Source organism: Oryzias latipes, chromosome 10 (assembly GCF_053564925.1).
Source record: "Oryzias latipes strain Hd-rR chromosome 10, Olatipes_Hd-rR_3.1".
NCBI classification, from domain to species: domain Eukaryota; kingdom Metazoa; phylum Chordata; class Actinopteri; order Beloniformes; family Adrianichthyidae; genus Oryzias; species Oryzias latipes.
The window spans coordinates 19,897,342-19,921,324 of NC_136246.1; the positions used below are offsets into that span (position 1 = coordinate 19,897,342).

At 39.6% G+C, this 23,983-nt stretch overlaps 1 protein-coding gene across 2 annotated transcripts; it reads left to right on the top strand.

Annotated features, from left to right (window-relative positions):
* The first annotated feature begins 6 nt into the window (after nt 1–6).
* Nucleotides 7–17,015, top strand: LOC101160421 (CCR4-NOT transcription complex subunit 6). Of its 2 annotated transcripts, none has more exons than XM_023959230.2 (12): nt 7–333; nt 1,292–1,413; nt 5,886–6,072; nt 6,287–6,372; nt 6,486–6,590; nt 6,775–6,843; nt 7,632–7,789; nt 8,216–8,370; nt 9,430–9,584; nt 11,024–11,257; nt 13,609–13,811; nt 13,905–17,015. In XM_023959230.2, the coding sequence occupies exons 2-12, from the start codon at nt 1,302–1,304 to the stop codon at nt 14,118–14,120; spliced, it is 1,680 nt and encodes a 559-aa protein (XP_023814998.1). In that variant the 5' UTR covers nt 7–333; nt 1,292–1,301; the 3' UTR covers nt 14,121–17,015. The 2 variants fall into 2 exon arrangements, with proteins under 2 accessions (XP_023814998.1, XP_078810378.1); XM_078954252.1 differs by lacking the exon at nt 7–333 and adding an exon at nt 399–580.
* Nucleotides 17,016–23,983: the final 6,968 nt, after the last annotated feature.

Below are 23,983 nucleotides of genomic sequence, written 5' to 3' on the forward strand. Positions count from 1 at the left end.
GATCTTCCTCCTCCTCCTCCTCTTCCTCCTTACAGATTGGACCATTACATCATTAGCTTGGACTCAGTGATAAACAGCTCATTCCTTTACGTATAGATATTTTCCAAACAACTGGCGGTAAATTTAACCAGAACGTAAAAGTGCGGTGTGGTGACACGGTCCAACACCTGGTTGAACCCTCTGCTCGGTGAACCAATAAGACGCTTCGCTCTTATCGGCACCGAAAAAAAAGTCCTCACAGTCGCCATGATGATATAGCAGCGGAAACGGAGAAGTAGCTAGAAAACAAAAGAGAACACGCAGTTGTCCTCGCGGATTGGTATGCTCTTGCAGGTAAACATGCCATCCTTTCGGTTAGGAGTCAATATAGGTCTATTATTTGGTCACGGCGTCTCCAAGATGTGTAAATCGCCTCCGTCGTGCCACCAAGCTAGAGCTTATTTTTGTGGAAAGGCGCTAAGCTTCAAATAATAGGAACATGTTAGCTTTTAGCTAGTAGGCTAAGCTAAGCTAAAGAGCTCGCCATTTCTTTTAAGCACCGCATGTTTATAGTTTATTTTTGTTTTGATGGTTTTAAATGGTATGTTCAAATTTACATTTAAGTGCAACTGTGAAATTTACCCGAAAAGTTGTTAAATAACGCTAAGTAATGTGTTGTGGCCTCGTGTTTATCATGCGCAATTGTGGTTTGCCATTATGTAAACAAAAAGTGGTAGATAAAGCTACAAAATCTGTTGATATTTTTTTTTCAGGGTTATTTTGGAAAGTTATTGTGGGCTGTAAACGCAATAAACTCCACGAACCCCTTTTCTTTCTCACAGGTGGATAAGGTTGTTGCTTTGTTATGACTAGTTCGATAGCTTAAATTAGGTTAAGCTAGGCTAAAAATCAGTTAGCGACAGCGAGCATAATCGCCAAAACCTCGTTGCATTTTTACTGATATCATACTCTGTTTTCTAATTCTGCTCAGTTTTATCCCTTATACTGGAACATAGTTTTCAGGTTTGTGCAAAAGCGTTGACATGTATTTTTATTGCCTTTATGTAACAGCTGTTAATCAGTGTTTGTGGTTTATGTTTTGCTTCGGAAATGATAGCAGATTGTTCATGATTGGCCAGATGATGAAAACCTTTAGCGTTCTTTGAAGTTCATATAATAAGATGTCACTTCATAAATAAAAACATAATATTTGGGATTTCATCCTCATTTTTGTGTACTTTTAGAAATAGTAACCCTATGAATGTCTCACTTTTTCCATTGATGGGTTTTTAACATGAATTGATTTCTGCAGTGCTATAGGAATGCCCAAGGAAAAATATGACCCGCCGGATCCGAGGCGGATGTACACAATTATGTCCAGCGAGGAGGCAGCAAATGGGAAGAAGTCATACTGGGCTGAGCTGGAAATCAGTGGTGAGTGTCTTTAACCTTTGTAGACACATCTGCTCCTTCTGAGTTTTTGTAGTTTGCATTAAGATGAGAAAACAAAAAGTCATGTTGTATTTGTAAGCATATTCAACAAAATTGGAATATTAAGATGGGTGTATTGTTTGTGTATAGGTGTAATCCTTCATAAATGACAGACCTGATTATTTCTGTTAGTGCAGCAGCATTACACAGTAGTAATTAACGATTACCGGTAGTGAAAAAACAAAACAACCTAAAGCTTTTAGTCATTATCTCCACTCTGTGATTGTTGTAAGTCTTATTCATTGGAGCACACAAGAGCATAAGATGAACTTGTAAACAATTATTAAAAGATAAAAAATTGTGTTCAAATTTGGGGAAACTGTTTTAATCACCTCTAAACCTTTGTGGTCCATTCTTTTGTAGAAGTGTAACAATTATTCGATGAATTGATTTCTATTCTTACGATCCAACCAAATGAATCTGTCTGAGGCAAGTTGTTAATCGAATCAAATCCCATCAACCTCTACGATAATATCGTTTAAGAATGAAAGAAATCAAATCGACATTGGAAAATACCATTTGGATTAAGGTTTATTTTACTATAATGTGAAAAGCACCATCACAGAGGACAACACGCATGTGATGGCAGCAAAAAAAATAAAGTCATCATTTCAGTCCAGTGTGTGGAAACACTTTGAATTTTGCAAAGACGTGACTATTCAATGTGGTGGAATTATCTTAATAACGTTCCCTTGGGATTATTTTGATGTGGAAAAAAAAGAGTGGGCTGAACTTTATGAAACTAAAATGTGAATGATTTGTTATTAAGTCTTGTTTACTTTTTTGTTTGTACACATATTTAATTTACACTTGATTATCTTGCAAGAAATACAAGGAATCTAGAAAACTTCACCTGATCTGTTCAGTACTTTAGTATTTCTTTCTGAGTCACGCTGGTTGAATTGTTGGCTAAAGATATCTTGGACCGATTTTAGGCCAGTGAATCGGATCTTATTGGATTGTTCTAAATGAACCAATATCAGTTTTGAATCATATCTGCAACTACAAATTATGATATGAATTGAATCCTTGTTAAAGTGAATTGTTACACCCCTATTCCTTTGCAATGGATTGCACGGATGCAAAGATGCACTTTCTTCACGATTCGCTTCAAACTTCCTTTTTTGGGCCATGGTTTTATTGCCCTTTGATATATGATTTGTGAATTACAAAACAACAACAAATAGCAAATAACAATGAATAAAAACATTTTTTGGAGGGTTTACTAAGCCTGGTGTGATGGAATTAAACAAGAAATAAAAAAAATTCCTCTTGAATTTAACACCAAAGTGTTTGACACTTTAAACGTAAGCATGCTGGTATGCCGTAGAAATGCAACCATTCATTTTCCACACAATTCGGTCTCGCGGCATCCCAAGTAGATTTTATATTTTCAAAATGAGTTCAGTCAGAAATGTTTGGGTCCTTATTAAAATTAGCCTATTGCGTCTTTGAAAAACATCCTCATTAGAGTGAAATCTCATTTGCTAATAGGTTTTATGCTTTTGATTTTACAGGTTGAACACACAAATGTCAGAGTTTAAAAAAAGAATTGAGTTTCAGACTTTTACTTTAAAAAGTGACACGCGGAGAGCAGTGTTTTTCAACCAGTGTGCCGCGGCACACCAGTGCGCCGTGGGAGATGGTCAAGTGTGCCCTGGAGAAATTGCCCGCATTAGCTGATCTAAAAACATTTTCCATCTCCAGGAAATCAGCTCTTTGTTCATCCAAACAGGCCCTGATAAAACACTGAGAAGTTAGGAATATGAAAGATAGTAAAGTACTTTTTTCTTTGTGTTTATTTGATTCTATTACAGACATTTTGATAAGAATGACTGTACCGCGATTTAGCCGCATCTTAAACTCTGTTTTCTGAAAAGTCCCGCCCCTTTAACTGTCTCCACCAATCATTCTTGAAGGCTTAATCACATGTCATCAGTCTGACCAATCAGAAGTGGTTAAAGTCTTCACCTCCTTGTTTCGATTTAGCTCATAAGTCACTCAGTTCCTACAAAAATCCCAGCTAAAGCTCGTCTTTAGCGGTGTAGCTTTCTACAGAATCCTGTGTCAGACCGTGGAACAAGTGAACAAAACAATGAAGCTCAGAGACGCTAGTCTGTTTGCGTTCTGCGGATTTTTCCACTACATCTCCCATGATGCATTGGGTTAAAGTGACAGCGCAAGTCTTAGCGCACAATGAGTCCCTCCTCTTAACATCTTAAAACAACAACGAACACAAACAGTTTTTGAATCTTATAACTTAACTTTTATTACATCTTTTAGAAAAAACAACTGCAGCTTCCAGCTTTTTCTGCCACAATTATCACAGAAATGCATGTGAGATTGCAGAGGGACTGTAGATCAAAACAGACTATGAGCTTTTCCTTTTTTTCTTTCTTTTTTTTTAAATTTTTAGATGCTGGTGTGCCGCGGGATTTTTGTCAAGGTTAAAGTGTGCCGTGGCTCAAAAAAGGTTGAAAAACACTGGTGTGGAGTATACTGGTATTACAGAAAAGATGTGCTATTCCAGTGTAGGCTTCATTGTTTTTTTAGATGGGACAGGAAATGATTGTTGTCTTTGTTTGCATGTTTTTCTGACGTTGCATAATGTTGCTAAGTGGGTTAGTCTGCTGCTGTTTTTTATACCGGTAGTCCTTTTCTTTGTTGGAAATGGCATATATGAACTCGGGATTTTCTTGACTTTCATTAAGCTGATTGTGCATAAACATTTCATTCATTCATCTTCTACCGTTCATTCCATTTTGGGGTCACGGGGCTGCTGGAGCCTATCCGGCCACTTGTGGGCAAAGGCAGGGGCCGCCCTGGACAGGTCGCCAGTCTGTCGCAGCATAAACATTTCACTACACCTAAAATATTAGACATTTATTTTTTTAAGTTAAAATGTTTTGATGCTGAACTTGCCTCTGTTGAATTTGTGTCATCCTGCTTTTTGTGTTTTCATGTGCACACAGCCAAACAGCTGCTTTAGCTGTACTCTTACACTAACAATACAGACCTACAATCAAAATATAATATTCCATACAATTAGTTTTGTTGTGACCAAAGACTACATTTAGAGGCTATAAATGCATTTCCGGCTGTTCTATTTCAACATGGCTTACAATGGAAAATGTAGTCATCATAGAAAAACAATTCTGGGTGAGAGAACTCCTTTGCTCAGTTAGGCAAGCTTTGTTGAGGCATTACTTTGGTGACCAAAGTAGTGTTCAGTTCAGTGTCACAACAACTGGTTTAATTTTAATATTGGAGGTGCCTATATTTATTCTAGTATTTTAAGAAAAGCCCAAATAAAACACAATTCCATCAGGCGTTCTAGTGCAGAATATCTTCTTTTTTGTTGTTTTTTTTTTTTTATGGTGGTGGTAAATAGATTGGTCCTTTGGTGCCACCTTGTGGCCGGAGTTGCATATAACTACCTGCTGCAATGAGAACATTCATGATTTCTGAGCTGTTAATGAACATTAAAATATGTAAAAAATGTCGCTCTCCCCCGTGACAATTATTCTTTAAAATTCATAAATATTATGAATAAATATTATAAATGTTTTTTTTCTGATGTCTGATATTCAGGGCATTGTTTTCATAGTAAAAGTTTTTATGATCCTTTTTAAATAGTGACAGAAGTTCACAAAATGTTTTCCACTTCTTTGCACTGTTTTATGGGTCATTTAGTAGCAACTGTTCACTTGTAGTGTTTAAATAAGTTTTTTAGAGCATATATTTAGGATGGTTTCTTTGTTTTAATCTCTTCTTTTTAATCGAACAGAAAAAGATCTTTTAGTTTCAGTAAAGTATTGCCACAAACTAAAGCCAATGCTGAAACCAGGTAAGAACAAAAACACGTTTTTATTAAAAATCCTGTTTTTATAGTAAAAAAAATAAAAAAATTTGTACTTCATTTGCAATTATGTTCTTCCTGATCAGTTTTTCCAAACAGTGCAGGCAATAATGAAATCAAATTCGATTTAAAAAGCAATTTTCATACTTTTGTAGAGCTAGAGAATTACCTTCAAACTTGGAAAACCAAAACAAAGACTTCTACACAAAAAATTATCAAAACAATCAACAAGAGGAAAGCTTTGGAAAGATGGAGCCTACTTTTGTCTGTCATGTGACCCTTTTTTGGCCGCTCTCAAAACTGCACCAATTGTAATAGGTTTTTTTTAATTCAGGATTTGCAAAGTCAAAATTTTGGACAACAGATTGCATATGAAGAAAAATGGCAGGGGGGATTTTTGAAATGGCATTGCTGTAATTTTATTTATTTAATTATTTTTAAGTTATACTTGAATGAATTTTTCACACAAACATTTAAACTGATGCATCACAATGAAAGAAGTTGGTTTAGCTTAAACTCTGGTGTATGTGCCCCCCCCCCCCATCTGTTCCTGCAGGCCGAGTAAGGAGTCTCAGCTCAGCCCTGTGGTCCCTCACCCACCTCACTGCCCTACACCTCAGTGACAACTCTCTGTCACGGATCCCGCCAGACATTGCCAAATTACACAACCTGGTGTACCTGGATCTCTCATCCAATAAGATCAGGAGCCTGCCAGCAGAGCTCGGCAACATGGTGTCTCTCAGGTCAGTCTTTGTAGGTTACAGCAAAGAATAATAAGGACGGTGTCATGTGAACCAAGAAATGCTAAATGACCGTAATCCCAACATAAATCAGTGTGATTAATGATTTGATTGTGTCTTTTGTTTTGCTCTTAAAATATTTTTTAAAGTTATAGGCTAAATTATTACAGACCTTTTAGCAAAAATAATAACAGGATCTGTAATTTTTCTTTCACAGGGAATTGCTTTTAAATAACAACCAGTTGCGGGTTCTGCCATTTGAGTTGGGGAAACTTTTTCAGTTACAAACTCTTGGGTTGAAAGGTCAGTGGCTCCTAAATGGTTCTTAGTGGGCATTCAAGCGTTGAAATCCCCAATGTTCTGTTAATGATTGTTTTTTTATTTTTTTTGTTTCTGATGAAATATTTATTCACCAGGAAACCCACTTGCACAAGAAATAATGAGCCTCTACCAGGAACCCGATGGCACACGAAGACTGCTCAGCTACTTGTTAGACAATCTGGCAGGTGCTATTAAACGCAGTAAGTAGCAATCATCCACTTTACTGCAATCTGTCCTTATCCAGCATAGCAAAATAATGACTGCATGCTGTCTGGTTGGGACATTTGTTACTGTGCTAGTGGTGTTTGTGCGGAAATTGTGCCTCATTGAAAAAAGAAAAACAAAAAAACTATATATATTTATTTTTAATTTTAATTTTTGCAGTACCAACAGAGCAGCCTCCAGCCCGGTCATGGATCTCACTCCAGGAACCTGAACGAACGCGCTCCTCAGGTGCAGATGACACACAAACTTCACTTTTTAGATTATTCCTCACTGTCAGGCAGCTGTTTATCCAGTAACATCTGTATTTCAGCCTGCAGTCTATCCAATGTGTGTATTTTATTAGTGAGAAGGAGCAGTAAAAAGAAAAGTGAAGGTGTTGTGGTCTCATTTTTAAGATTGGAGCTATAGCTCCAGTGTTTACATTCTTTCCATTACTGTAACTCTTTAACAGATTTGGAAGCAGAGAACAGAAGCCATGCACTGATAGGCAACACTGCACAGCACTGAAGTGATTACACAATCAGTGTAAATTAAAGCCACTTTACTTTAATACTGTGTTGCATATCGGTGCAAAGCTGATATGAAAAGTTGCTTTTCTCTAAGTCAGAATCAGCTGAGTCATGTTTAAAACACACAGTTGTGCTATTCCAGTCCTGAGAGTGTCACTTCATATTTCACCAAATTCGTGTTGAAATTTGGTGATCACAACTCACACAAGTGTTAAAGTCTTAGAGCCTTGACAAATTTTGGGGAATTTCAGTGTTTGCAGTTCTACTTTGATCTTGTTAGTTTCTGTTTTGATGCTCTCCTCCTTTTTAGCAGCTGTAGAGACGAATGAAGAACCATGTTATTGTGGTTCTACCTTCTGCTGGACACAGTAAAAAGTTGTTTTTTGGCATAAATGCCAAAGGCGATTTTTAAAGCCTCTTAATGTATGAATTGTATTTTAGATGATGAGCATTTTGGAGTTTTTATCCGGCACTTACTTGAATTTTTGTCTTCTTTTCCGGCCCCAGCTTTGTTCTCTGTGATGTGCTACAATGTGCTGTGCGATAAGTACGCCACCCGACAGCTGTACGGCTACTGCCCCTCCTGGGCTCTAAACTGGGAGTACAGGAAGAAATCCATCATACAGGAAATTATGGGCTGCAACTCAGACATCATCAGCTTGCAGGTGAGAACCAACAAAGTATCTGCTGAGGTTTTGCTTTGATCCAAAAAGAACAGCAGTTTTTCTGCTAAAATAATCAACCATAAGTCTCTGCTCAATTTAAAAATAACAATGCATCTTTAATAAAAGTGTCTAAAGTTGATCAGAAAAGGTTTAAGTGACCAACGTTTAAAGCCTTTTTTCAGAAACATGCATTTATGTTTAAGATATTTTATTTCTACACATTTCTTTTTGTTATCTGACTAATTTAGTCAAATCGATCGGGTTTTCAAATATAAAGAAGTCCAGATTGATGTCAAATTATTCTGGATTGAACTTTAGAAAAAGTTCAAACCTGGTTAGCATTTTCCATATTAGCCACAGTCTGTTTATTTCTTTTATTAAATATTCATCTTGAAGGAGATTTTTATTTTTGTGTTGATTTTTTAGGAAGTTGAGACGGAGCAATACTACAACTTCTTCTTGCCTGAGCTGAAAGATCAAGGATATGACGGGTTCTTCAGTCCAAAATCCCGAGCGCGAACGATGTCGGAGTCGGACCGTAAACATGTGGACGGCTGTGCTATTTTTTACAAAACAGAGAAGTAAGTTGCATCATAAATGTAGGATTTATAACATAAACTGAAAGCACACTTCTCTTTGCAATGTGAAGAAATAGCGCTGCTTTCATGTGTCCCCCCCCCCCAGCGTTTCCTCCCTTTTGTCCCTCTTGTGCTTCATAATTCCTGCTTGTAACATTCATGTTGTCTCAGAACAGTAAATCTGTGGCACCAGTGGGCCTTCTGTAAAGAGTGACACCCCCCCCCCCCCCCCCCACCGCTCCGCGCCAGAATGCCTTTACTTTGTATCCGCCTGTTTTCCCTTAATAAGCTCAAACTTCAGAGATGTTTTCTTATTGGAATGCTAACTCTGTCTGTTTATAATTATTGGATGTTTTTAGATGCACTTCAGTCTTAAAAACAGGACAAATGTAGCTTACTTTACTTCTGTTACTTTATTTGAAAAAATCTTTAAATCTGCACATTTTGAATCTGTTTTTTTTTTTCCTTTTAAAAGAAATGCCTAATGGAGTCAAATGTGTTTGACTCTTTGGCTAGAGGAAATAGTTTGTGTTCCAGTGAATGCGTTCTATAGCCTCGGGTGTTGTTTATACAGTGTTTGGAGTTTAAGTAGAAATATTAATGTCTTTCTTCTCATTTTTTAGTTTATTTGACAGGGAACAGAGCATTACTCAAAGAAAAGAGGCTTTGCACCAGACTGTAGGTCTTAGAGCTCACTTCCATCTGAAGTTCCTCCACACTTACTTTGATGAGGAAATGCAGCGTTAGTCATTTGCCACAGTTTTAGACCAATTTTTTAAAACATAAATTTACTTGTTTATCGGCGTGGTTATTTAATAGTTTTTTACTGTTTTGACTGTCCTAACTTGGGTACATAACTTGAAAGGGGTCATGTGGAATTAATAGTGTTTTTAACTGCTTGCAAAGATTTAGTCATCATCACCTGTTGTCACTTTGCAGCTGAAATCTGTGTTTTTTTGTCCTCAATTTGAAGTCTTTCTTTAAGAATGTTCTTTCGACTCTGATTTCTACCCACAAAATGGGTTTTAACTTTCATTGCCTTTGTTCTGGCTTCCTCTCCAGATTCAGCGCCGTGCAAAAACACACGGTAGAGTTCAACCAGCTGGCCATGGCTAACTCCGAGGGCTCAGAGGCCATGCTCAACAGGGTGATGACAAAGGACAACATTGGAGTCGCTGTACTGCTCGAAGTCCGCAAAGAGATGATGGAGCTCTCATGTGAGCCACTGATACTTTTTTCTTCTTCTGATTAGCCGCGTTTACATGGGCAAAAGTAATCGGAATGAACGTCTGATCGGAAAGAAAATGTGTCATGTAAACGCCCCGTTCGGAATACTCTGCCCCGATCAGACTCATTCGGATCAGAATTTCTTTCCGATTGAGATAGGTGGGTTATACCGATCGTTTATCCGATCGTGGAGCATGTAAACGGTCATTCCGATCGTGTGTCACTACTGCTCTGGTTTACGTCACGCATAGACGGTGTTTGGCTGTGAGAAAGCTCATACAGGACCGTCCAGCTCTGCGGACGCCCCGTGAAAAGCGCCGCTCCGCTCTCGCCCCGCTGGCTCTCCCCTCTCTTACACCCCTTACGAAGGGAATGCGGGGAAGGGGCGCTTCGTACCCCCCGACGCTCACTCGGTCCACTGGCACCCGAGTGAACAGAGGAGCTGGATTAATAATTTTGTGTCCGAGGGGGGAGGATGCTTTGTTACGTGTGCGTTTTGTTATGTGTGGGAGAATCCAGACTGCGAGCCGCGCCGCCGCTCTGGTTAGCGGCTGCAGGACTCAGGAGGAACCGTGTTCGAACAGACTGAGCTCCGGCCGCTAGCTCAGAGTGGCTTTGGGGCGGTCTGTGTGAACTTTTCAGAGCAGAAATCAGAGCAGAAATAAATGTCGCGGGGTTTCACGTGGATTTGTGTTTCCAGTTGTGTCCCGACAAAATAAAGGCTGCTGTTATTTCCAGACGTCCAGCTAATATGCAGATTGCTGCGTTTGTCGCACGGTCCTGGATTCTCGTGTCCATCAAGGCTAACGTTGTTAGCCCGTGTTAGCCTGTCCTCAGCCTTCTTCCAGCTGTTTCATTCACAAAACAGCACTGACCACACAGATTAAATATAACGATGAGCGAACAGGCGCTTCATAATATTCATGACATTAATAAAAGCACGTTTGAAAGGTCGTCTCGTATTACGGAGCTGCAGCACGTGCTGTCTCTCTGTGGCAGCGGTTTGTTTACAACGGGATCTAGTTCCGCATCCGGGTGATTTTACACTACTGCGCAGTGCGCATGCCCAGATTATTCATTCCGAACGAAAGCGTGAGCCATGGGAACGTTTGTTCTAATCGGAAAAAGGTTTTCTGTGCCCATGTGCACGGGTGAATTTTAACCCGACCATTGATCCGATCAAGATATTCTGCCCATGTAACCGCGGCTATTGTTCGGATGCCAGATACTCTTTTAATTTAACATTAGCTTACGCTGTTTGTTTTTTTGAATTTGTCTCAGCTGTTTAAACTGCTTACCTCACTAGTGACCATTTTTACTTTACAAGTAAAACTTCTGGAAGCTTTTAAAATTGTTCTAGTTGTTATAAAGAACCTGCCCTTGTTCTTCAGAGCATTCTTCTGAATATTTGTGGCTATGCTTCTGCTAGCTGGTAAGTCGCTCCACGGCATGGAGAAGCAGCTTCTTCTGGTGGCCAACGCCCACATGCACTGGGACCCCGACTACTCTGACGTCAAGCTGGTCCAGACCATGATGTTCCTGTCGGAGGTGAAGAGCATAGTGGACAAGGCCACGCGCAGCCTCAAGTTGTCATCTGTCTCTGGTGAGACCAACGCAATTCCACTGGTGCTGTGTGCTGACCTCAACTCTTTGCCAGACTCTGGTGAGTAAACAAGTGACTATTGGTTGAAGACACATTTTCCTAATGACTTTATGAATGTCTTTGACTGATGTTGGACTGGGTGATTTAAACTAGATAAAATTGTGGAGGACACATTCCCATCTATGGTTGCTGCTTTTTGTACTATTTTGAAACATTTGAATTGCATAAACTGTGGTGTATACTTTACTGAACTGTAACTTAGTGCGTGGCCTACTTTTTCAAAAATGTCTTTAATGTTTACTGATAAATAAGGAATAACAAAAGAACAGTCTTTTATCTACAAATAGACATTTATATCACTTCTTCACAAAGTAAAACGAGTCCTTTCAAAACATGCAGTGGAGTCATATCAGAGTGGCTTTACTTGGATTACTTTTCTGACATTGAAAAGTATAAAAAGACAAACTTTTATTGACTAAACTTTAAACTGCTCCAGCTCCTCCATAACCATGTGATGAGCTTAGAATGATGATTACATCTTTGTTTCCCTTCATGGAGGCTCATTGGAGGGGTGACTTGAAATATTTCCCTCATTATATAATTTGACAACTTAGTTGTCTATTACATAAAAAAGTACCAAACTTGTAATGTGTATGTTTTACAAATGCCTTTACTCAGACAGCTGTTAGCAAATCAGCAAGAAACACCAAGAACTGTCAAATGATTTAAACATCAAATGTCTCTGATTCTACACTTGAAGGGCCAGCAGAGTTGATAGGAAAAAGACAGAGACCAAATCTAAAAACAGAGTTTTGTAGAGAATATATTTATTTATTGTAGGTTTGTCATTCATTAGCAAACTGGCCTCAGTCTCTTGGCTGAGTGTACAATGGGTCAAACAGTGTTTGTCAGTCATCAATTCTGCAAGTTGTCCCACTTAAACAGATGAGAGACGTCTGTAATGTTCATCAACTATGAGAGAACGAATATAAAAAAGACTTGAGGATTCAGTCCCTCACAGACCTGTTGCTACTTCTTTAAGAAGCTCTTCTATCCTCCTCTTCTTACCTGTTTAAAGACATCTAATCTAGTCAGACTGCTACCTCTCCATCACGACCAAAGAGCTGTCAAAAGACACCAGAGACCAGAATGCACACCAGAACAAAGCTGGGATGAACCACTCTACAACCAATGTACTGCTTGGAGAGAAAAGATCAACTATTGGAGCAATTATTACCAAATGAAAGAAATACAAGATTACTGACAATCTCCCTCCACCTGGGGCTCCATGTAAGATCTCACCTGGTGGGGTTCAAATGAGAAAACAGTCCAGAATTACACAGAGGAGAGTTGGGACCACAGTTACTCACACACAATAATAACACACTACGTTGTCATGGATTCAAATTCTGCAGTCCTCCAAAGGTCCTCCACCTTATGTCCAGGTCTGTCTGAAGTTATCCACAAACCATCTGGATGATCCAGGGGAGGATTGTCATGTGATCAGATGAGGCTAAAAAGGAACTCTTTGGCATCAAGGCCACTTGTGTTTGGAAGGGGGGAAAATACTGAGCTGCATCCCAAAAACACCCCACCCATTGTGAAGCATGGAGGTGGAAACATCATGCTTTGGGGCTGTTTCTCTGTAGAGGGAACAGAACAACTGATCTGTATAAAGAAACGGATAAATGGGGTCATGTGTGGTGAGATTTTGAACAAAAACCTTCCATCAGTGAGAGCATAGAGGATAAAACTTTGCTGGATCTTCCAACATGACATTGATCCAAAACACATCACCATGACAACGAAGGAGTGGCTACGTGAAAAGCATTTTAAGGTTCTGAAGTGGTCTAGCCTGTCTCTAGACCTTAATGGAACAGAAAATCTGTGGAGGAACTTGTCTGTGTTACCCAGCAACAGCCCCAAAACATCACAGCTCTTGAGAAGATCTGCATGGAAGGATGGACCAAAATGAGCAGCAACACTGTAGACTGTAACGTCTGTCATTGACTACCAGGGTTACATTACAAAGTATTAAGGTGAACTTTAGTTACTGAGCAAACACTTATTTTTTTCACCAAATTACAAATGAATTCTTTAAAAAAGTAAACTGGATTTCCTTGATTCTTTTTTCTTTACCTCACTCACAGTTGAAGTGAATATGCAATTAACATTACAGATCAAAATCATCTTTTCAGTGAAAAAACTTGCAGATTCAGGGACTGTTTAGTACTTTTTGTTTCACTGTAAAACACTAAAGAACCAAATACAAAATACAAAAGCTGGTATAATCAACTTTTATTGAAGCCCCTTTGTAAAGATCCAGTTGCATGAGTGAGGGACTCTGTGTGGTACTGGAAACGGAGAAGCCCAGGCTTTGACTGAATCTATTTTTTTTACCCCTACTCTAGGTGTAGTGGAATACCTGAGTACTGGTGGAGTGGACTGCACCCATAAGGACTTCAAAGAGCTCCGTTATAGTGACTGCCTGACCAAATTTAACTGCAACGGCAAGAACAGCACGTCGAATGGCAGGATCACCCACGGCTTCAAGCTGAAGAGCGCCTATGAGAATGGCCTGATGCCTTATACCAACTACACCTTTGACTTTAAGGTAACACCTGAAGCTGCAGGGGGAAAAAAAGCTTTAAACGCCTTTCAAAAATGGTGCAAATGTATATACTAATTTAATGTACCTCCCCCTTAGGGTGTCATCGACTACATTTTCTACTCCAAGCCTCACCTGAACGTGCTGGGAATCCTGGGACCGCTGGATCCCCACTGGCTTGTAGAAAACAATGTCACCGGCTGCCCCCACCCCCACATCCCCTCCGACCACTTCTCCCTCTTTGCTCAACTGGAGTTGCTCCTGCCCAACATACCCTCCCAGGTCAATGGGCTTCACCTGCCTGCGCGCAGGTAGTTAGACCCTGCCATACCACTAGGGGGAGCTGCAACCACACCTCCCTCTCAGTTCTGCTCCCTCCCTGTACCAGCTCTTCCCTCCAGCACGCTGGAGGAGAAAGACACCTACACAAATCCACACACACACACACACATACAAAAAACCTGTAAAATATTCGTACAGTGAGGTCTGGCTGACAGGGATTTCGTATAGATACTCTATATTTTTCTTTGTTTTTCTTTTTATGTTCTTTTTTAACTGCTTGATTCAGCCCTGTTTGTGTATCATATTTTGTGTATTGGACTCCCCCTCCTTGTCAAATCCACCCCCGCCCCTCCCACCTGCTTTGCTTCTGTCTCAGACTGCAGAGGATGGTGGCTCTTTCGGCTTCCTCTCATATGTTGTGCTGTGATGTTTTGGAGTTAGAGGAAAGGTTAATGTTGCTGAAAAAAAAAGGACATTTTAAGTGAAAAGCTTGAGAGCTGAAGGTCTGCCGGTCTGTCTGTTCTGTATAAACCTAAAACCAGCAAAGACAGCAGACCCATCCCTTTCAGACCTGCACCGCTGGCTTCTTCTTGTCCTTCGGGTCCATGGTGCACCCCTCTCGGGGGGGGGACACGGAAACAACGTTCTTGTGTTTGGGGTTTTAGAGCAGCTTTTCGAGGGGTTTCTCTGGAGTGATGCAGCTCGCTTTTGTGTGTGTGTGCGTGTGTTGGGGTTTTTTTTTTCCTGCTGTCGTGCTGTGGTGCTGAGGCCTTTTATGAGGTCATGGCCTCTTGTGGTGCTACAAGACAGTCTATGCCTCCCAGCCCCGGCACATTAACCCCACAAGAAGCCCGGAGAACCAGAACCCTTAGCTTACATTTGTCCGATTTCACCGACGCCATGTAGCTTTAAAGAAAGATGGGAGAAACTGAGCGCAGCTGCTATCTGTTCTGCAGACTATTTCACCCCCTGCTTGTGTAGTTGTTAGGTTATTCTTGTGCTAGGAGCTTATGTGGCCTGTGTATCGCCTTTTTTTTTTTTTTTTATTTCCTGGAAGGAGCAAGGGATTCGGCTGATTGGCTGGTCCATCGGGGAGCCATCACGCCCTTTATGGGTTGTGATTGCTTTTTAGGCAGAGATGGACACACCGGAGTAAAACCAGCATCCTTCTCACTGTCGGGAGTTGCCGTCCTACTCCAAACATGCAAGCGTACATGCACTCGCATACACCAAGATCTCTCACGGGCAGATTCTGTAGCACTGTCTCCAAGGCCTGTAGTGACTTTTCTCCCCCCCCCAGCCATGCGTTCCGTTCACAGAAGCAGTGGGTTCTTGGTTTCCTTTTTTTTTTTCCACAAGTCTTTGTACAGAATAGAAACCTAGACTCAGTCTTTACATGATTGTATATGAACCACAAAAGACCTGTTTTCTGGCGTTTTTTGTACAAAGAGTAAATTATGGTCAAATTTGAAAAAGAAAAAAAAGATTGTATTGTAAACTAAGGCTAAATTTTTATCCAGTTGATGTTGAGATGAATTGATATTACCAGCTTGTACAAAAGACGTAAGAAGAGGTTGTTGCAGGCATTCGCTGCCACTACTTTGCACTCCCTAAACATTGACTGTAACTTCAGTCCCCCCCCCATCCCCCACCCCTCTCTTTTGACCCTTGTTTGATTCGCCGACTCTTTGCTATGATGTAAAATGGGCAGCAAGGAAATTCTGCCTGTTGCTTCTTATCCATTAACGACGCCATTTCTTTGTCTTTTCGCCTCGTCGCCAGTAGTTTGGTCAAAGTGACATCCGAGGACGAGTACCATCTCTTCATCATTTAAGTGGTCGATATACACCCAGCCCCCCCCCCCCCCCCCCCCCCCCTCCACCAATGTACATCGTGCCTCGCTGTAGCAGTTGACTTTGTCTTGCACTATTTATAAGCGGCGAACGCCTCAACAACCTTTTCTCTTATTTTTAAATACTGTTGAGACATTTGTGAAGATTTTGTCCTTTCTTTTTTTTTTGTTAATGTTTCCTTTTTTATGAGACGTGACAATGTTATATATACATATATGAATATATATATATATATATATATATATATATACACACATAAACTCTGTCCATTGACCTCTCTAATAATCAGGTATGCTTTGTCCACTGACCCTCTCTGTAAGGAACATGAGTCGTGGGGGCGTCTTCTAAACTCCCCCTTTGATTGCTGTGCTCCCTCTTTGTACCTAAAGCACTGCTCCCACCCCCCACCCCCATCCCAGCCCCCGGCTTCCTTCCTGGCCACGCGTCCCACCCACCAAACCACCCATCGTCTTTGTAACGCCCCCCACCCAACCACTTTGTATAGGTTTTCTACTCTTGTCACTGCAGCTATAGTGCCATTTGTGGAGCCCCCTACCTCTGTGTTGGTAAAAGGTGGAAAGGCCCACTTTTCCTTTACTCTTTGTGGGGGGAAAACTTTAAAAAGAAAAAAGGGTGAGGGTCAGTGAGCTTTCCTGTCAACACGTCGCTGCAAATCCAGTTTGTCTTATTCTGAAAATCCAAGTGAAGTCTGTGAGCAGCAGCGTAATCGTTTGAACGCTCATGTGGATGATGAGCACTTATCAAATTCAGAAACGGCTTTCCTCATTCCTCCCATATTAACCACTAAAAATGAATTCTGTTGCATTTTTAATGCAGGAAAGAAGCAAATCTACAGGAAAAATAATCAATTGGCCCCTCTCTAACTTCCTTTATTATGTTGTTTTAATTGCCCCCCCCCCCCCCCCCCCCCCCCCCGGCGCACCCCAGCGGTAACCAATGTGTTCAATTTTGACATTTTGTTTCTTGAATGGCATTAGTATTGTAGTAGATTTAAAGGGGTAGCTTTTTTTGTAAAGTGTGAATAAAAGATGTATCTCATGTTTCCTTTCTAAAAGATGTTGGATTGTGTTGTTGATGTGCAAATCATGAATTCTTTGACGCATCGTTTTTAACACACCCCTACCCCACACACAAACACACACTTGGCGCCGAATCTACATCTCTGGAGATCATGTAGTCTTGATGGGTTGGTCCTCCTGAACAGAAGGTTTTAGTGCGTTTCCCTAGAAACCTGGATCATTGGTATTAGTTCAACGCCCCTCCCTGTGTTTCTCCTTGATCTTTCATCTTTCTTTTACATGCCTGCACGGCACCAGCTGTAGAGCGCTCGTGCCCACAGGCGAGGGCAGCAGAGCTGTCGTAGCGCCGTTGGTTTCTACGGAAACACTGTTTTGACAGGTGGAAAACGTGTTTGTACAGCAAAGCTAATGATGTGCAACTAGACTGCTTCTGTGATTTTCTTCCCCCCCCCCCCCATTCCTCCATCACTCCCTCAAACCTCTGCCTCTTAGTTTTTTGTGTTTTCTTTACATCATCTGTGTATTTCTATCAAATCAGCTGAATTCTAGAGCCCAGCAGCTTTTTGTTTTTGCTTTCCTTTATTTGGTGGCTTGTTAGGTGTAGGACTCTTTCTCCAGGCGGCTGCATCTCCTCGTCGCGGTGCACACTAAAGTTGCTTGTAGTTCAGCTGCGTCATTTAGTTTTACAAAAAAAAAAAAAATCTTCATCAAACGTAGGGCTGTCAGGAAAAAAACAAGGTACTTTTATTCCATTTTTTTCTCCCCCTTGCTTTGTGCACATTATCCTGTGCGTTGTTCTATGCCATTCTTTTTCCAACCCAACAACTAAACTTGGCAATAATACCCAGAAAACATTCACTTTCCTCGTTTTAGCAAAAAAAAAAAAATGTAGCTGCTTTCGAATTAAATTTAAAAAAAAGACTCTCCATCTTGAATTCTTCACGTCCTTTTGCAACCCTGAGGACATTTTGACACCCCTCTTTATTATTCACTTTGTACATTTGCTCATCTCCTCTCCCTGCCAATGTAGTGGTAGTTGTTCAATGATCAGGATTGTCTATCTGTAGTCAGCTGAGTACATATATTGATCTGTGTCACTGTGTTAATGCACTGGACCAACTATTGTTTACCATTCATCCAATACCAGCAAGATAAGAAGAAGAAAAAAGAGAATTAAGATGAAACACTTGCACAATGTTTTAGAATGTCCATAAATAATCCAGAGGAGAAATCAAGGCAGCTGTTTTCAAATCAATACATACTGTTTTCAATGAAACTGAATGGTAAACAATGCTTTCTGTTGTATCCTTTAGCCGTCCTCTAGATTCTTTTTTTTTTTTTTTTGGACTAGTTTTATCCTTTTTTTTCTTTTTTCTTTTGACTACAGGTTTTTGCTCGTTTCCTTTACACCTGTGTATTTTTCCTACTTTGAAAATAAATTCTGTATTATCTGTTTCAGGCTGTGTCACCTCTTATTCTTTGCAATGGATATTGAAAATAAATTCTATATCTGTTCTTGTTCTGCCTGCTTTTTCATCCCTGTTTTGTTTTAATTTCGAATGCTTAAGTCAAAAAGTTTCTTTGTTTTTGCAAAAATATGTTAAAAGGTTTTAGGAAACGATCTATTGGGCTCATCCTGAAGCCTTATAAGAGTTTTTCTTTTCTTTTTTATTTTATTTTTTAATGTACTTTAGTTCACCTCAATTAAAAAATGCTAATATTAGTACCCATTGGCTTAACATGAAAAAAAAATTGACTCTTAAGTGAAAAAAATTCCTGTTTTAGGGATTTTTATTTTTTTAGGACTGTAAGCATGGCTCCAAAGTGGAAATCCCTAAAGTTTCCTTTAGTCTAGAAATTGAAGTAAATGTTCCTCAAGGACTATCTAAAGCTTAATATTTTGGATCCAAAAACACATGAGGTTTGTGTGGTCTTTGGACACATGGTGGTGCCAGAAGACCAAAAATGGAAAGGAAAGCTGAGCTATTATTTTATTTATTTTTAATTATATACAATCTGACCTAGGAAGGATTTAAAACATCACCTCTGAAACAGCTGCAACTTTACACTTACATAGTAAAAACATACAATTTTAAATCACTTTGAGCATACTGTAAAATATAGATAACTTGTATTAAAGTATTTAGTGGTACCAGCTTAAGCTGCAAAAACCAGCTTTCGTTCTTAGACTAAAGGTCGGAAAATCTAACAAAAACTTGTTACAAGCTTTTAAAAGAAAACAAACCTGGAGATTTAATTTCTGTTTCTGTTCCGTTTCCTTTTCACTTCTTTTTTTTCTCTCGTTTGGTTCCTGTGACTTATATCAACGCTCAGTGTGTCAGTCTACTCCTGTTACAAAACACTGCAAGGTTAGACTATTTGTGCAGGGATGGTGCAGGGGAGGCGGGTCGGGGGCACAGAGGAAACATGCTGCATCTGCTTCTCAGGTGTTTTTTCTTTCTTTGTTTTTTTCAAGGCTGGAGCGATGCCAGACAACTCTAATTTGTAAAAACATGGAGGTTTGCATGAGGGTCAAATCAGCACTTTACAATCAAAGTAAGGTTGAAAAGGTTCAACTCTTGAAAGGTTATTAGCTTCTTGTTTCTCAGGCATAATCTGATATAAATGACATATTTAGGATGTCTTGATGGTTTTTAACTAGTCTCTATGTCCTCATATGTTAAGGTGATGCATTTGGCAGTTTAGCCAATTATTGGAGTAAAAACAATAAGAATATCCACTTGAACTTTGATGTAAATCTAAATTGTATTAGCTGAATCCTTTGCAATATTGATTTTAAGTGTCTCCTGCAGACCTCTAGAATAATCATATTGTTGGTGAAAGGATGACAGTTGTCAGATAGAATCATACTGAATGGAGATGTAGGATTTGACTGGAAGGAAATTTAACAAACATCAATTTAGTTATCTTTAAAGTAGGTCAAGGTGGATCAGGACTGGTTTTGTTCTTGGGTGGTTTAGGACAGGGGTCTGCAATCTTCAACACTAAAAGAGCCATTTAGGTTGATTTCTCTCTTACCAAAATCCAACAACAGCTGCAGTTTTTCTTCACCCTTTAGAAAAGTGAATAAATGTTGTGAATAAAAACAAAAATCCCTCTATAGGTCAATTCTCTAAACTTGCTGAATCTCTTCTGGGGTTGTGGGGTTGCTGGAGCCTATCCTAGCAACTGTTGGGCAAAGGCCGGACACACTCTAAACAGTTTGCCAGCCAGTTGCAGGTTCAAAGCAGAAGTATGATGGGGAAATTTTTCCTTTTTTTCTAAATTAGAAATCATTTTTTGTTTTGAAAAAAATGGTCATAATAATTAATTAGTTTAAAAAAACTTGCAAAACAAGTCAAAAAGGAAAACTTCTCTTGCTATACCTTAAGTCTGCTTTGATGCACCATCAGCCTTTTCCCAACTTACTACTGCTATTAACCTGAAAACAGACAGGACAAGTACTTTACAGGTTTTCCAATTTTAAATAAAAGAGTAGAAGTTAAAAAAATTACCAAAGGTTTGTTCAATATTTGAAATCTGTGCATTCAATGGTTGTTCACACAAACCCTCTTGATTTAAGGCCAGCAGTGGTGTCAAAAACGTCACACAGTATAATTTACAGTTAAAGGAGCTCCTCAGCCATACATTCATAAACCTGACTGATTGAAATGAAATTAATACTCTATAATTGACACTTACTTTTTGAAACTTACTTTTATCATTTATTTTAGCCAGAGAGCCACAATTGGCTTTGGAGCCTCAGGTTGATGACTCCTAAACTTCAAGAGTTCTTTATTAATCTTAGTTTAATCAATTTTATTCAGAAAAATAACGATTTTTAGAGTTAAGTGCATTTGCTTTTATGGACAAATGTAGTAAGCTTAAAAATATAAAGGCAACCCTGAAATAAAGAGCACCAAAATCCCCTTAAAAAATCCTATAAAGCATATATTCTTTTACATTTCCATGGCCTGCAGCTCCGTTATCAGCTCTGGTTCCCGTCACCTCTGCTGCTTTTGCCTCAAAGGTCCTGATAAGAAGCTCTCTCTGCATTCTTTTCTTCATCACGGCGGGCCTCTCCAGCACAAGTGAGGCCCCTTCAGTGATGCCACTTTCATTTTCCTGAAACAGCTCTTCATCCGATTACCTGTAAGGACTCATCAGATTACATGTGCAGCCCACTGTGGATGTCCTCCATACAAAAGCTGCCTGGAGGTTGCTTTCCTGCTGGACGCAATTAAAGCTCCACCAGAACAGCTGTTCTTTCAGATCGCTCCGGGTGCATCCAAAGAGCCGCTAAAACAATCTGTCCATGTACTGCAGGTCTGATCATTAAGATCGTTAAAAAAAAGTGTTAAACAGGAACAGATTGTTAAAAATGATTGAGTTTTCTTATTCGTTAACCCCAAATGAAAGATTTCAATTAAAAATGTTATAAAACATCGTGAATTGAGGGCTTTAGTTTGCTGATCTTCCTTACTTGATATAACTAATGCAGTGGTTTAATATCTTACCTTCTGTGGTTGGGCTGTGGCCAAAAACAAAAATGCTTTTGACCTGCTAAAAATCCTATTTAGGTGTACTACAAATAGTTTATACTAAGAGTGAAGCAGTAGACTTGTAGTGTACTTTTTATATACTATCTATGTAAACTTAAAATGTTCCAATTCAGTCTGAAGAAGTCTTCAACATACATCCTACACTACACATACACGGTCCAAAGTACACCTGCTATACTTAATAAAACAAACTTCAGGTGTATGACAGGAAGAAGGAAGGAAACAGATGAAGTTACTATTCTGTTCAAATATCTGACTGTATAAACCTTCATTTTGGTAAAGTGTCAACCAAAGTTTTAGACAAACTTTTCTGCTTTCAAGAATAACTCGAATTTTGGTGGCCCCTCCTTCAGGCCTCTGTCCATCATGGAGTCTACCAACAGGTTTGAGAAATGGCATCACATTATTTTCCACCAGAATTACAACCACAGCTCTAGTCAGATGTTGAGGGTACAGGGAAACTCTGAGTTACTGTGTCTCGTCTCCATGCTCCTCTGGAGGAGCTTGTTTTTGGGCTCCGATTGGCTTTTTAGCAGGATTTTCCTTCATAATTCAGGTCCAGCAGTCTTCCTTTTTCCAAAGCCATCTGATGCTACATCAGGTTATCAGCTGACAGCTTCACCCCCCATACCTAAGTGTCCAGATCTCAAACCGGTGACTCATAGAGCTTAGTTTTTGTTTGTTTTGCAGTTGTGAAATAGAAAATGTGGGACTCTACTTAAAAATTCAACCAATTTAACGTCTCATTTGTCTTTTAAAAGACTGAAATATTTTTCTGTTTAGTTTTACGTCTAAGAATAAAAAAAGGGGGAGTGGGGGTGGAAACAGTTTTTAGCTCATTAAAACAGTCCTGATATCTGGATTAGCCCAGTGGATAAAACCCTTCAGGCCTTTCCGCCGTCTACATCTAGACGTTAAAACTTTTCCTGACTAATGTTATTGTTCATTTGTCTTTTATCGTCATGGTGACACAGCCATGGAAAACGCACCGCTCCTTCAGAAACACTCCAGCAGTTTCCTTGATTAAAAAAGAAAAGAAAAATCATTGAAGAACATTTTGCAAAGCACATAATCTGAACTGAACCTCACCACTCAGTTTTTGGCTTGTTCGTAAAGCAGTTATACTTCCTGTATTGGACTATTACAGAAAACATTATTCTCACCTGAATGAAATGAAGGAATTGAAAACACGTTGGTTGAGTTTTTTTAGAGTGAGAGTTCAGAAGTGGAGAAAAACATCAAGTCCTTTCCAAGAGCAATTTTCCTTTTCAGGTCATGAACGGTTTTTATTTTGGGTAGAATTTTTTTTATTTATTTATTTTTTTTTAACAGCTGGCCGAATGCGGTTTCAGTTAGTGGGTGAAGATTTTTTTTTCACACTTCCAAAAGAGGTGTAGAGAGAAGAGCACAGATTCCTCTTCCTTTCACCACAATGTTGGCGGGCTGTCTGCCTGCCGTTGACGTGGCAGCAAAGGCTGTAAAGTCGTGCGCAGATGTGCTACCTCCCCTCTCCTGTTTCTTCTCCCTTGTCACTCCTCCTTTCCTTCAATTATATATTTTTCCTCCTTTTTCGTCGAAGTGGCAGTTGTGCGTGTGAGGCTGCGTGCGCGCATGACTGCAAGGTCAGCTTCCTGTGTGATGTTCAGCCAACTCTTCCCTTTCTTTGGGTTCCACGGTTGCAGATTCAGGTTGTAAATATCCAGAAACGAGCGCATAAAATATGGCTGTGCGTGTCTGACTGCCACGGCCAGACACGTTGCTGGAACATATGGGTCTGAGTTCCAACCTGATCTTCTCTGGAAACTTTTGGGAGAAGAAGCTAATGTCAGTGTGATACAGGTGTTTGCTAAACAAGAATCGAACGGACTTTGTAATCTGGAGAAAATGTAACCTACATTTTTAATTATAGGGAAGATTATGGCCCCTGAGCGATGGCTGCCCTGTTAGGAGCACATGCTTGCACTTATGTGCATTTTTACTGCTCTTGTTAAGTTTTGCCGTGTGGTCCTGGCCCTTTCTGGACAGGAAGGTGATACCAGAAATTTACTTGCAGCAGCTTTCAAACACATTTACACTGAAATGCTAGGAGTCTCTTTGAACCCATAGCTTAGGCTGAGATGTGGGTTTTATATTTTTTTCAAATTCGATTAAGTTTAATGGAGCAAAAATGAAACACTAAAATGCTATTTTATGCTTAAATTTGGTAAACTAGCCGTATCTAGTTTATCTGATCTTTGTGTTTGTGAGTCCAAATGCTTTAAATAAAGTCTGATTTTTTAAAGGCAAATTCCACAGTGTTTCCACTTGACATAACGGTGTGTTGAACCATCTGCAGTAAAAGAATGGAAGAATGATCTGGTTTTATGGTCAGGTTCAAGAACCTTCAAAGTTTATCTAGCTTTATTACCGTTTACTGAATGAGCCAAATGTTGCCTAAAAAT

What these genes read in the sequence shown, in the direction of transcription:
- LOC101160421 (XM_078954252.1), top strand. Translation starts at nt 543, where the DNA reads ATGTTTATAGTTTATTTTTGTTTTGATGGTTTTAAATG. An exon ending in GGCAACATGGTGTCTCTCAG is followed by an intron (nt 6,073 to 6,286) that starts GTCAGTCTTTGT and finishes TTTCTTTCACAG; the next exon opens with GGAATTGCTTTTAAATAACA. An exon ending in GGCAGGTGCTATTAAACGCA is followed by an intron (nt 6,591 to 6,774) that starts GTAAGTAGCAAT and finishes TAATTTTTGCAG; the next exon opens with TACCAACAGAGCAGCCTCCA.